General features: G+C 47.7%; 1 protein-coding gene across 1 annotated transcript in view; it reads left to right on the forward strand.

Moving 5' to 3' along the window:
- The window catches only part of SPECC1 (sperm antigen with calponin homology and coiled-coil domains 1), a 254519-nt gene that overhangs the window by 151616 nt on the left and 87896 nt on the right, over nt 1-15007 (forward strand). Inside the window, 1 exon segment of the mRNA XM_032616185.1 lies at nt 6137-7713. Coding sequence (XP_032472076.1) covers nt 6137-7713 — 1577 coding nt within the window.

The following is a 15007-nucleotide window of genomic DNA, read 5'->3' on the forward strand; positions in this document are numbered from 1 at the left end:
GTCATCAGTATGTAGGTGATATTTAAAATCATGGCACTGAGTAGAAGCACCAAGAAAATATTTGTAGTAAGAGAAGGGAAAAGGCCCAGGACTGAGATCTGAGGAATTCCGGCATGCGGAGAGTGGGGAGGGGGAGGAACCCGACAGGGGGTGGCTGCTGAGGTCAGAGAGAGTAGGTCAGCGTGTGTCAAAAAGGGAGGTATTGTTCCCGCCCTGCTGAGCGGATTGGAAAGGCCCATTGCAGTGGAGGTCACTGATGAACTGGCATTTGGTTGAGTAATGGGAGTGGGCAGAGGAGGGGATATAGGGGGAGACATGAAGACCACCAGTAAACACAGCTTGGGGCAGGATTCTGCTGGGAGGGGGAGGGGCAGAGCAGAGATGAGCTGGAGGAAGATGTGGATTCAGATATTCTTTTAAAAATTTTTTAATTTTATTGTATAGTTGATTTACAGTGTTGCGTTAGTTTCAGGCATACAACAAAGTGATTTGGTTATACATATATAATTATCTATTCTTTTTCAGATTCTTTTCCATTATAGGTTATTACGGGATATTGAGTATAGTTCCCTGTGCTATACAGTAGGTCCTTGTTATTTACCTGTTTTTTTTTTCCTTTTTTTTTTTTTTTTTTTTTGTGGTACGCGGGCCTCTCACTGTTGGGGCCTCTCCCGTGGCGGAGCACAGGCTCCGGACGCGCAGGCTCAGCGGCCATGGCTCACGGGCCCAGCCGCTCCGCGGCATGTGGGATCTTCCCAGACCGGGGCACGAACCCATGTCCCCTGCATCGGCAGGCAGACCCTCAACCACTGCGCCACCAGGGAAGCCCTTTTTTTCTTTTTTAATACATTTATTTATTTATTTACTTATTTATTTTTGGCTGCATTGGGTCTTCGTTGCTGCGTGTGGGCTTTCTCTAGTTGCAGTGAGCGGGGGCTACTCTTCATTGCGGTGCACTGGCTTCTCATTGCGGTGGCTTCTTTTGTTGCAGAGCATGGGGCTGTAGGCGCGCGGGCTTCAGTAGTTGTGGCACACGGGCTCAGCAGCTGTGGCACACGGGCTCTAGAGCGCTGGCTGAGTAGTTGTGGCGCACAGGCTTAGTAGCTCCGCGGCATGTGGGATCTTCCCGGACCAGGGCTCGAACCCGTGTTCCCTACATTGGCAGGCGGATTCTTAACCACTGCACCACCAGGGAAGCCCCTATTTATCTGTTTTATATACAGTGGTGTGTATCTGTTAATCCCAAACTCCTAATTTATCCCTCTCTCCCCTTTTCCCCCTGCTAACCATAAGTTTGTTTTCTATGTCTATGAGTCTGTTTCTGTTTTGTAAAGAAGTTCATTTGTATCATTTTTAAAAGATTCCATATATAAGGGATATTGTATGATATTTCTCTTTCTCTGTCTGGCTTACTTCACTTAGTATGATAATCTCTAGGTCTATCCGTGTTGTTTCAAATAGCATTATTTCATTCTTTTTTATGACTGAGTAGTATTCCATTTGTGTGTGTGTGTGTGTGTGTGTGTGTGTGTGTGTGTGTGTGTATCTCACATTTTCTTTATCCATTCATTTGTCACTGGACACTTAGGTTGTTTCCATGTCTTGACTGTTGTAAATAGTGCTGCTGTGAACATAGGGGTGCATGTATCTTTTAAATTAAAGAGAATTAAGTGTGTTTAAATGCCAGTCAGAAGTATCCAGTGGAAAGAGAATGATACCACAAGTCACATGTGTATTGGGGACACTGGCTAGAGCTCAGTGGGGGTGGTGGAGAGCAGAAACACCCAAATAGTGAGTATGGATGGCTGTGTGCTTAGAGATTATGCATGACCTTGGAGTGACCTTGAAGCCATGGGAAGAGGTTTGACGTTGATGCAGCAGACGAGAGGAAATACCTACAGATTCTGGAACAGAAAAATGAGAGTTTTTTAAGGGTTATTGATCCAGAACATCTCAGAGGCGGGAGAGGCTGGAATCAGGAAGCCCTGTGAGAACGTTTCAGAAATTTCAATGGAACATCCCAAGGACCTGGCCTAGATTCAATACTGAAGGGAAAGGAAAAATATGGAGACTTTTCCAAAACCAGTTAATACGTTTGAGTGACCGACTGGTTGCTTACAAAAGAAGCGGGGAGGGAAGTTTTAAATATGTTTTCAAGGTTCCTTGAACGGGAGAACCTGAAAAACGTTTGGTGCCAGTGTCAAACGTGAATAAAAAGAGTGAAGATTCTCAAAAGTGAGCCACCGGCCAAGAGCGGAGAGGGACAAGGAGCCTGGGCAAATTAGATTTGACGGTGAAGAAATTATTGGAACTTTCCGAGAAAAAGGTTATGAAGACTTAACAGTAGGGGCTTCCCTGGTGGCTCAGTGGTTGAGAATCTGCCTGCTAATTCAGGGGACACGGGTTCGAGCCCTGGTCTGGGAAGATCCCACATGACGCGGAGCAACTAGGCCTGTGAGCCATGGCCGCTGAGCCTGCGCGTCTGGAGCCTGTGCTCCGCAACAGGAGAGGCCGCGATAGTGAGAGGCCCGCGTACTGCGATGAAGAGTGGGCCCCGCTCGCCGCAACTACAGAAAGCCCTCGCAGAGAAACGAAGACCCAACACAGGAAAAACAAATAAATTAATTAAAAAAACAAAAAAGTACCAATGCCACCGTGGATGTGAGGATTAAATTAGTCAATGCTTTAAAAAAAAAAAAAAGACTTTACAGTAAAGACTAACCTAGTAGTTTAGATTTTTTAGACACAGAACGAGTGAGTCGCCTTGTGTTTAGGAGGCAGGGCAACAGGCGTGTGACGATGTGAACCACGTGTATCTCCTGTAGAGCAGGTCCTCGAATCCTTGGTGCATAAACCAAAGGTTAATCACTTACTTCAGAATGCCACCGTTTCCCTCACCCGTGCACGTTAGAACAGCCCCAGTAGCATGTTCTTTAGGTAAGATGAGGAAGTCAGAAAGGGACTGAAAATATTTTATCTTCAGCTCCTGAGAATCACTTCTGAAAACCTGGTCCATGTTTGAAATGATCGCACTATTGTTACGTACAACGTGCTTTTTGTTCTGTGGAAAGATTAATTTTTCCCACCCCCTTCTCTCTCTGTGTGTTGGCATGATAGGATTTTTCCCTCCTCTTTTTTTCTTTATTGCATAAATGTAACTATAAAAAGAAACAGGAAAATTACTCACAGTCCGACCAGCTTAACACTCTCCCGTTGTGTTCTCTCTTCCTTTCTCGTGTGTGTCTCTGTGATACGTACTTGGATGCACCTGTGATCAACCACAGTATAATACAGTTTTTCATTTGGCATTGTGAAATGTGACACGTCACACGCGGTTTAAAAAAATGATCACGTTAGGTGGAGCTTGCTTTTATTTTAACTTCTTGCAGTTGGACCACCAGCCTTGGTAGGAGTAAGCCGTGCTCTGGTGGGAGGAGGGGAAGAAGACGAAAGATTCAGGGCGCCAGCTGAGCCGGGCCCTGTCCGTGGACCCAGGCTTCCCGCCACCTTTGCTGTCGCCCTGCCCCGCTGTCCTGTGCGAGGGAGCGTGCCCAGGATGGATGGTTCCGTGGTGAGCCTTCTGAACTCAGTACTTGAAGGAGAACTGAGAAGAGGAACCCTTCTGGTGGATGGCATCGTAAGCTGGGGGACCGCCCCCCTGCCAGTGACAGTGCCGGGGTGTCTGAGCACAGGTGGGGGAGCGACACCCACTGTAGTTTGGTCTGATGATGGATTTTAGCAACCCTCTCAACTTAACCTCGGCTCGTTACAGTTTCTGAAAAGATGCGTCCAGAGATGGGAAGAGGCTTTCAGAAGATCAGGGGGCAAATTATACTGATCTTCTGGGGATGAAGTGGCAAGAACGGAAAAAGGAGCAGATGTGGTAAAAAGTATAGTTGGACTGTGTGCTTCATAATCTACAACTGGATGCATTTCATAATGTACTTTGGTTTGATGTAAGCAAATTCCTAGTGGTTTAGATAAGGCATAAGTAACACCAAGTGGCGAACAGACCAAGATTTGTTGGCAAAAGGAAGGACTGAAGCTGTAGCTGAGAATGATGCCTGGGTTGGTCTACGGGTCCTCTGTCATTCTTCCCAAACCAACAAATAGCTGAAAAGGAGCCTTACTTTTAGTGGTGTTATTAGGAATGGAAAACGCCTCTATGACAGTCAGTCCTGGACTCTCAGCTTTGCCTGTTCTGACTGTAATTATGTTGAAACTTTAGTTACCCTCCAGTTTTCATTATGGTCCTTGCCAAGATTACTTCACTCCAGAGGGCTGGTGTTACTAAAATGTTTTATCGCTTAGTGGTTTTAATCTTCATTTTACAAGAATAATTAAATGCATCTTTTCTTCATCACTGTTTAGCGTGATGGCAAGTGAGGCGTCTGGACACCTACATGCATTACATGTGTATTATCGTGCTCTTAGCTTTCTGGTAACTTAATTTGGAAAAGTTAACTTAAAAACCATAACTTTCCAGTATATGAATATGACAGTTTAGCCTTTATTATGTCAGAGTTTTCAAAGCACTCAGCCGTCAGACACTTAGCAGAGGACGCCACCCGCCTCCACTTCATCCCCTCGGATTCTGGGATGCTGGGAGATGCAGCTGCTCATGTCTCAGTAGCTGTCTTGGCGGTGGGTTCAGAGCTGTCTCACCACAGTGGTTTCTGCTTCTGCCTCAGAAGACGGAGGCCTCTGCCAGCCTGTGGGCGCGTCCCTGCTCCCAACCCTCCCTACACAGCAGAGGCCTCCAACCCACGGTGCAAATGTATAAGTTACTGCGATCGGCTGTGATTCATCAAGTGTCTTCTGAGTTTGTAAAAGAGGTCCAGATTTTTCATTTTATACTTTAACCTCCAAGGGGGTTTTATTTCTAGAGCATTTAGGAGATCGATGTCTGGGTTTTCACCCCTAGAATTTTTTTTGACTTCGTCTAGAGTAAATAGTATAAGTGAAAATTAAAAATGTAGTATAGATGAAGACTAAAAAATAACGATGGTGGTATAGGGGAAAATAACAAATAGTTCCGTACCTTACATTTCCCATTATAAGTATTCTAAATCCTGAATCATTTCCATGTTATATAAATCCGTTTGGCATTGAAGACCATCCCATAGATGAACATACTGGGCCCTTATCCTGTTGGTTCTTGTTTCTATATGAATATAAATGCACACAGCATTCACACTTAGGTTAAAAATAATAGGTCATTGAATCAGATCAGTGTCTCCTTAGTATTATTTGGGTCTTATGATTTCTTCATCGAATTTGTGCTCAGTCAAAATATGTTAATGATAGGGCTTCCCTGGTGGCACAGTGGTTGAGAGTCCGCCTGCCGATGCAGGGGACACGGGTTTGTGCTCTGGTCCGGGAAGATCCCACATGCCGCGGAGCGGCTGGGCCTGTGAGCCATGGCCGCTGAGCCTGCGCGTCCGGAGCCTGCGCTCCGCAACAGAAGAGGCCACAACAGTAAGAGGCCCGTGTACCGCAAAAAAAAAAAAAAAAAAAATGTTAATGATAAAATTTTTTTGAGTTTTTATTTAGGAATTCACAACAATCCTGTATTTTGTTTAGTTGTCAGGACTCTCAGTTCAGATGTGTTCTGTTGCAAGTTACAGAAAACCCAGTTCAGGGTGACTTATGAAGGGTGACTGTTGGCTTGTGTAATTGGAAGGCTTGGGGTAGGGCCAGCCTCAGGGTGACTGGTGCACAGCTCCACAGTCCACTAAGAGCTCGGTTTCCTTCTTTCTACCCTGCATCCTCACCTTCCTCTTGTGATGGTGGTTGCCAGCCATCGCCAGACTTAACACGATTGCTCACCCGTGTCCAGTATGTTTTAGAAACTCGCCCAGGAAACCTCTCCTTGTGTCTCATGGACCTTGACTGGGGGGCTCGTGCCGTGCCTTGAATCAGCAGCCATGGCTGGGGATGGGGTTATGCTGAGTAGCTCAGCTTGTAGTCAGCTCCCCGCTGAAGTACAGGTACAGAAACCCCAGTCAGAGCTGGGTAGTTACTTAGGGGAGGGGGATGGAGGGAGGCAACAGCCGCCCTGCTCACCGTGCCCTGTAGTTGGAGTTCTTTATACAAGCGCTCGCTGGGTTTCACTGGTTTCTCCTTCTCTCTTCAGGGGCTGTGGCAGCAGCCAAGCGGACAGGCATTCCCACCCCTCGAGAACTCGCGGTAGCTGTCTCGAGAGACAGAACGCTGCCACGTGGTCCCTCCAACTCCAGGAAAGCGGTATCCAGCCCCACCTCTTCCAGCACGCCCACCCCCACCAAGCACGTGCGGGCCACTCCCACGAGACCCAGGCCGGAGCACGAAGACGCAGAGAAGGCCGCGCTCGAGTCCCAGGTTCGGGAACTCTTGGCAGAAGCCAAAGAGAAAGATGGTGAAATTAACAGGCTCCGAAGTGAACTCAAGAAATGGATGGAGAAGTGGACTCAGAACACCGAAGGGGCTGACGCTTTGGACCCAAGTGTGGACGGAGCGTCAGTCTTGCCGGGTGACTCGGAGCTTTTGATCAGAGCCCTCGAGGAGAAGAACAAGAACTTCCAGAAAGAGCTCGCTGAGCTTGAGGATGAAAACCGGGCCTTGAAGGAGAAACTGACTTATTTTGAGCATTCCCCAAATTCAGAGGGGGGAGCGAGTCACACGGGGGACAGCAGCTGCCGGACGTCGGTAACTCAGGAGTCCAGCTTCGGGAGCCCAATGGGAAATGAGTTGTCGGGCGAAATGGACGTGTGTAAAAAAAGCCCACACGAAGGTGTGTTGCGGACGTCGGGCTCTTCGAGCAGCGATGTCACCAAGGCTTCCTTGTCCCCGGACGCCTCCGACTTTGAACACATCCCAGCAGACGCCCCTCCGGGGCCCCTGTCCCCCGCCGGGAGCCTCATCAAGAGCTCCAAGTGCTTGGCGGCTGGCAGCTCCCCGCACACCGCGAGCGAGCTGTCCCTGGCGTCCCTGACGGAGAAGATCCACAGGATGGAAGAAAACCACCACAGCACTGCCGAGGAGCTGCAGGCCACGTTGCAGGAGCTGTCGGACCAGCAGCAGATGGTGCAGGAATTGACGGCTGAAAACGAGAAGCTGACGGACGAGAAGACGCTCCTGGAAGCGTCCTTTCATCAGCACCGGGAGAGGGCGGAGCAGCTGAGTCAGGAGAACGAGAAGCTGATGACCCTCCTGCAGGAGCGAGTCAAGAGCGGGGAGCTCAGCACCCAGGAAGGAAAAATCCTGGAGCTGGAGCAGAATTGCACGGAGATCCTGGAGCAGGGCCGCTTCGAGCGGGACAAGCTGCTCAACATGCAGCAGCAGCTGACCTGCTGTCTGAGGAAGGGCGGGGAGGACCGGGGGGCTCTGGAGACGGTCCGGCTCCTGGAGGAGGAGAACGGGGAACGGACCACCTTCCTGGAGCCGGAACGGCGCGACAGCGGGACCATGGCCGAGATCCTGGAGGAGTGTCGGGTTCCCTTGGAAGGGCTCAAGGTGGAGAACGGGTCTCTGAAGGCGCACCTGGAGAATGAGAAGCCGAAAGCCGTAGAGACCAGCCCCCCGGGGCACACGGCCGAGGGCTGTGAGGTTCAGGAAATGTTGACAGTGGCCCAAGCCGAGAAGGACCAGCTGGAACAGTCCTGCGCGGAGCTCAGACAGGAACTGCTGAAGGCACGTGGTGAGGTTAAGCGTGTCTCAAGCGTGCTGTCCAAGGTAAGGGGCGTTCTCTCTGCCAGTGTTTGCTCATCCTTGAAAGTGCAGCCCTCCTCGGCCTTTAGAGGCACACGGCACAGAGAATCAGGCACTCGATTTCATTCATAATCCAGCATTCTAGCCTGACGATCTGTCAGAGTCCAGACAGACTGGGGATGCAGAAACGAGACACCCCAGTTTCTGGCTGCAGCAGTTGAATGTGTAGTGGGGATATAGTGAGTCTGATGCAGGGATAAAGGTGATGCGGGGTTAAAGAGCGTCGCAGAGGACAGCCCGGAGTCCAGTGCCCAGAGGAACACCTAGAAAAACGTGGATAAAGGAGGTAGTAGTGCCGGAGGACTTGCTGGAAGAGGTGGCAGTAAGCTGAGTCTTGAAGGGATGAGTGAGAGGCATCCAGGTCTCTCGGATACCATGCTTTGGGCACACAGGAACAGAAAATTAAAACCACCCCAAGTTTCCCCACCAAGTAATGCTATAACCACTGTTTTGGTGTTTTCTTCTAGATGTGTGTGTGTGTGTGTGTGTGTGTGTGTGTGTGTGTCCCACAAGTTAAAGCAAATTTTTTTTAGAGTCATCCTGTGTATATTAAGTTTTTAAAAATCTGATGTTTCCTGAGCGTGTTATTAACTATTAACTATTAGTTAATCATTAACTCTTCATTAACTATTAACTATTTAATAGTTAATATCTATTAACTGTTATCATTATTCTTTGAAACATGATGTTGAAGGCCAGATAGTACTCTGTTCTATAAATATTTCCTAAGTACTTTGCTAGTCACCTGTTGTTGAACATTTTTGTTCTTTTCCAGTCTTTCAATAGGGTAAATCATTTTTTATCTCTCTGTCTTAGGAAAAATTCCTACTCATTGACTTACTGTGTCAGAGTATGACTGTTTTAAGGACTTTGAATGCATTTGGCCAGATTGGCTGCCAGGAGTGTGACACAGGTGTGCTCCCACCAGCAGAGGGATTCCCTGACCCGTAGCCAACACGTGGTATCAAGTTGTTGGGTCATTCAGATCTGGTTTTCATTTCTTCTTTGACCCTTCCCCTTTTTACTTAGAAAGATCTTCCCCAACCCAGGATCGAATAAACGATCACCACCTTCATTTTTAAAAATAATCCTTTAATCAGTCTGGACCTTTGTTCTGTGGTGAAGATTGCTGGTGATTGTGTGACATTCTTTTTTTTATATATAAATTTATTTATTTATTCATTTTTGGCTACATTGTGTCTTCGTTGCTGCACATGGGCTTTCTCTAGTTGCGGCGAGCGGGGGCTACTCTTTCTTGCAGTGCGCGGGCCTCTCATTGCGGTGGCCTCTCCTGTTGTGGAGCACAGGCTCTAGGCACATGGGCTTCAGCAGTTGTGGCATGCAGGCTCAGTAGTTGTGGCTCGCAGGCTCTAGAGCGCAGGCTCAGTAGTTGTGGCACACGGGCATGGTAGCTCTGCGGCATGTGGGATCTTTCCGGACCAGGGCTCGAACCCGTGTCCCCTGCATTGGCAGGCGGATTCTCAACCACTGTGCCACCAGGGAAGCCCGATTGTGTGATATTCTGCCCACCCACAGAGCAGTGCTGGAAAAGTGTAGACAGGTGGCTTCCAATTTCCTGTTTCCTCTAAGCTCTGGGTCTGTGATTTAGGGGTCCCTTGGTGAGAGAGCTTGAAAACATCTTCCCACCTTATTTCAGAGGCTGTCACTCTTTTAAGAAACAAATTTGCCCTGAACCCCCAGGGGGATTTCTCTTTCCTGCTTTATCTGCCTTAAGAATTGTCACTGATTGACAGTTGAGCCTGATTCTGGCATCGGGCCGATCTGAGTGGTGGGCAGTGTTAGAAGTTTTTATCATTGTGTTCTGAATTCACAGCATTTTATTGAAAGTGTGGAAGCGGGTACCCTTGGCAGGTACTAGCCAGGTGCCCATGTGAACTGTCGGTTGGTAATTTGTAGCTTTACATTGAGATTTCGTGTCTGGAATAATCCCACCTCTGTTACTCTGTTGCAAAATGTTTGATCTCCCAGGCAACTTTCTTGAAGTCCTCCCTCAGTCCTTCATCTGTCTCTTTGTTATTTCCACTGGCATTACATTAAATACGTGCATCAGCGAGAAATAATTCGGCATCTTAAGACAATAGCTTATTTTTCTGATCAAAAAGTTGTATATTCATCACAGAAGGTTTAGAAAATACAGAAAAGTTTTAAGAAGAAAATAAATATTACCTTTAATCTCACTACTTGGAGGAAAAAAATGCCGCTAACATTTTTACTCTTTGTCTTTTCAGACATTTTCCTAGGTTAAGCACATTTTGACATGCATACAAACTTGAACTGGCATAATTACAATATTTAATCTTCCAATTCAGGAGAATAGAGTATGTCACTCCACATTCTGTGAACACAAAGACCCAGTTGGATTAGTTTATCAATTCTCCTATTAATCTGTTTCTGATTAATTTGTTTCTACTTTTATCTTTATCAGTTCTTTCATCCTGCCTTTTGTATATTTCTTTGGTTTCCTCTTAGTTTCTTGAGTAGAATTCTTTGTTCATTTAAGTTTATCCTTTCTTGGTTGATAGTATAAGTATTTAAAGCTATGAATTTGCCCCTTATTATAGCTTTGGCTAAATGAAGACAGTAAAGTCTAGAATTTTCTAGGATAAATGGAGTCTATTTTGGAGAGAAAGAAAAGGCATTTTTTAATATATATGCTTTAAATCAAGCTGTTTATTATATTATTCGTATATTCCATATCTTTATTAATTGCTTGCTGATTAGAATGATCACATACTTGACAGTAGGATGAAAAAGGTCCTAGCTAGTATTTTGACATGAATTGGAGGTAAAAGGTGTGAGGCATGATGCCACAGATTGAGATCTTAGGTCTGTGATTTTGTGCTTGTACACAGAGAAGTTGTAACTTCTAATCTTTATGCCCTTTTCTGTTACGTAGGAAAGTAAAACCCAGATCTCCTAGCCTGACTAATAGCTTATTGTAGCCCCACCGAAGCATATCAACTGACCCACCAGCAACCGTGAATTTAGATGGTAAGACGTAGGGATTCTTGCCTGAAGGAAACCAGAGCACTTTTAGCACAAAACTCTAATGAGGATATAAATGCTGGACCAGCTAGAACGCTTGGGTCCTCCTGACTCAGCTGGTGGTTAATTTGGTGACCATGGGCCCCTTCCAAGTGTACAGTAGAAGCGTGATGGTAGAGGGATCCTGGCCTTGTTCCTGATTTAAAGGGAGTGCTTTCAGCATTTCATCATGAAGGATGTCCATGGTAGGCATTGGCTATATACCTTTTATTGAGTTATGCAAGTATTTTGCGAAGAATTAGTGTTTTAATTTCATTGCTTGTTTTTAAAAAAAGGATGGGGATTGAATTTTTCTGTATTTGCTGTAGACCTTAGACATCTGTAAGATCTATGCAGTAGATCTTGTACATCTACTAAAATCTTATAGTTTTTATATAATCATAATGAGTTTTCTCCTTTAATGTGTGAATGAGGTAGATTAGGGTAACAGACTTTCTAAGGCAGTCTGATGTTAAGCCACTTTAGCATTCCTGGGTAAATTCTAAGTCTCCAGTTCTCCACTGCTTCACTGGACACTTTGCATAGAACTTTCAAACGTAACCTCCTTAAGCAGATGCCAGGGTGGCTGTCCTCTTTGTCACCAAGCAGACTGCGTGGTGCTGAACAGCTCTTGCCCTTGAGCCCTGCATCCGTCCACCTAATTCTTGGCAGAAGGTGAATATTACGAGAAAAGAACAAAATAACCTATTTACAGAGAGGAAAGGCAATGCCAAGCCATCCTGTGACCTTTTAGATTTAGTAAATCTGTAGAAGTCTCCAGTTTAGATAAGTTACTTAAGTGACTCAGATACTGTTAGAAGAGCCTCGGAAAGGCCTTAAAAAGTACTTTTTTTTGGTACGGGGCGAGGGGGTGGGGTGCGTATGTGTCAGTTCCTCATACAGTGAGTGGACAGTTGGCGGGTGTGTTTGTTAATGGTGTGAATGTTTTGTAGTAGCCTTTCTCTTCCTCTCATTTCTTTGTCTTCAGCTAATGTCTTCATTCTTTGAGCGTCTGTGACACCCATTATATAACTTTGCTGGCAGCTTTCTGTGTGAGTATGTAACCTACCTCTGCACAGCTTTGAGGGAGGGGCTGATTTCCACCGAATCCTGAGGTCTCGGCCTCCTGCGATTGCACACGTGCCTGCCCCAGCCAGCCAGGGGCGTGGAGTTGGACCACATCATTGTTTCCAGACTATAATGCAACCCAGGTTTACATTTTTTTGACTTTCAAGTTTTCATTCATTTGGGATCTTGATGTCAAGCTAGAGAATGTATAAGGCTTAGAACCTAGACGTTTTCAGAGAAAACACTGATGTTTTTCCCCTCCTGAGGTTGAAAGCTTATAGGTGGTATCCTTTGAAATTCAGTTCTTTCTGCAAAAGCTCAGGTGTTTTGTCCCGAGGAGTAAGGGGATCGTAAAGAAACACTTGCTGTGAATGGTCGGGGAAAACTAGAGGTGACTTGGTGATCGTGCGACCATCGTTGGTCACCAAGGCAGAATAATTAGGGTAGCTACTGGCCACAAACGGCAAAAGCAGAATTCGAGAGGACGGCGTGGCCGACCGGATGATCCTGTCCCTGTGACTGAGAATAGGACCCTGCCAGGACTGGAGGGACCTGGACCCTGCCTTAAATAGCAGGTGGTCCGTGAGGATACCCAGGTGACGCTTTGGACCGTGAGAAACAGACCCCTGGTGTCGGTGCCCGAGCCGGCAGATGCGCACCCTACCCCGTAACCCAGAGCCTGGGGTCCAGGCGGGGTAACGTCACGGCTCCAGGCTGGCGGCTCCATGACCCTCTCAGCCCTCCTGCCTGGGGTGCAGGTGAGCGCGACCTCTTGAGCGTCTGGTCCCCACGGTCCCTGCAGGCAGGAGGCTCTCAGTCCCGTGGGAAGAACTTTCCCTGGGAGCCCCTCAGCAGCCCTCCCTTTATACCTGGTCAGAACTGGGTCACACACCCTCCCTTGGTCACCTGCCCTGAAATCACAGGATCACAGCCTGATTCCTGAATAAATGGGCGTTCTAAGTAAGAAAAGAAGGGGGAATGGCCCCTGGGTAGGTGAGCCGTTGCCACAGCCAGCAGGACTCCACGTGGTCACTGCCCCACCCGTCTGCTTGTCTGCTTCCCCCTCCAGCCTCGGCCCCTTCACTGCCCTCCCACCACCCCCATCCCCGCCGGGCGCAGTTCTCGCCCTCAGGTGTGGCTGCCCCCTTCCTCCCCCTGCAGGTCCTGTCTTAAGCTTTAGGTCTCAACTGCAGCGTCCCTTCTTTAGGGAGACCCTCAGCTCTGGGGGGCTGTGGGCTTGTGGACCCAGGTGATCATGTCCCGAATGAGGTGGGGCCTCTTGCCCACCCCGGGCACCTCGGTGGTGCTGAGTTGGGCCTGAGCGCCATTCTCTTCTTTTTTAACTTGACCGCAGGGCTGGTCTCTGAAGCCTCTGGCCACCCCAGCGCTCACCTCCCCGGTGAGATCTTGGGAAACACCTCGGGGAGCATCACAGCCCTGGCTTCTGAAGGTCTCCTCGAGGGTGCCCCGGTGAAATACAGATTTTTTACCCTCTTCCTTGAGTTTTCCGTCGCCATTTTTCTTTTTCCAGAACAAAAGTGCAGACTGAGTTAGCCTGTCTATTCCCTGTCCCGTGCAGAATAGCACTGCAAAAAATAGTGCAAACGCAGGCCAGAGCGAATGAGACCCGGCTCTCCATCAGCGGGGTCTGCTCAGAACAGGGCCAAGAGTCAGCAGCAGGAGTTTTGGAATAACCAAGTTCGATGTAAAACAAACACAACAAAATAACACACGCTCGTGGTACAGTCACTCAAGCCGTCATACTGTGTACAGGCGTGACATGTCACTTCTTCCATGCATTAAGCACCCGGTAAATGCTTGTTGAGTGAGTGAGTAAATGAATGAAGGAATGAATGTCAGAGAGACTCGCAACAGAATTAGGAGAGCGAGGCTGCTAGAATTTTATATCAGTATGTTAAAAAGTAAAAGTTTATCATATTTTAATAACAGCTTCCGTTTTAGTAGGCACTCTTAGGGCCTTTAGGTCATTTAACCTCACTTAATCGTCGTAGTTTTAGGCTGTAGGTACTGTCATTACCTATCGTTTTTTTCCGTTGAGGAAACTGAGGCAGAGAATGATTAAGTTACGAGGCTTAATTAATTAACTGATGAAGGCCAGGATTCAAAGTCGGGTCTGACCCCCGAGCTCGTATTCTTAATCCCTGACTTACACTGCTTCCTGGTTACGTGACAGTAAAGCGGAGAGAGAAAGAACCATCGAAAGCAGACCTTAAGGGCTCAAATACAGTGTAGTCTCACGGGGGCCAAAGCCCTTTGGTTTGAAGAAAGCAACCGGTTGGGTCTCGATGAGCTAGGAAAGATTTTCTTACGTGTAAACACAGTAGAGAAGTTCTCAGCGAAAAGCTGAGTCATCAAGACACGTCCTCTTGTTTGATTTATAACCTGAATCCTGAGGGGAGTCAGGGTTTCCCAGGTGTGTTGGTGGGGCGGGAACAGCGGGAGTGTCGCAGGAAGAGAACAGCAAGCTCTTGGCCGCCGATCGAGGAAGTGGTTTGCAGTTGCTGAGTGCACGGTGGCCACCATGCGGGGGGCCCGGAGGAGACCCAGTCGAGAGCTTTGAACTGTACCCTCAAGCCAGTGGGAGCCTCTGAAGAATTTTTTTTTTAATGCCAGCTTTATGGAGGTACAATTCATATAAAGCGTACAAGTCTGTGGGGTTTAGTGTATTCTCAGAGCTGCGCAGCCGTCGCCACAATCACTTTTAGAGTGTATTTATCACCTTGTACCTGGGAGCAGCCACCTCCTCAGTATCCCCTCCCCCGCAGCCCCTGGCAGCCACGGCTGCTCTGTCTTCTGTCCCTGTAGATTTGTCTGATCCGGACATTTCATCTAAATGGAGTTGAAGTCTGTGGCCTTTTGCGTCTGGCTTCTTTCCCTTGACATAACGTTTTCGGGGTTCATCCGCATCGTACCGTGAGCCAGAACTTCATTCCTGCTTAGAGCTGAGCGATAGTCCGTTGTCGGGACGGACCACGTTTTGTTTATCCCGTCGTCAGTTGATGGACAGGCGGGTCGTCCGGGGGTGTGCGGGAGAGAAGAGGGTTCAGCTCATCGCAGATCTCTGGCTATGTCACCGTCAGCTGATAGACAGGCGGGTCGTGCTGCTTACCGTAAGGTGGGGTGT

This window comes from Phocoena sinus, chromosome 20 (genome assembly GCF_008692025.1).
Source record: "Phocoena sinus isolate mPhoSin1 chromosome 20, mPhoSin1.pri, whole genome shotgun sequence".
Classification (NCBI taxonomy): Eukaryota; Metazoa; Chordata; class Mammalia; order Artiodactyla; family Phocoenidae; genus Phocoena; species Phocoena sinus.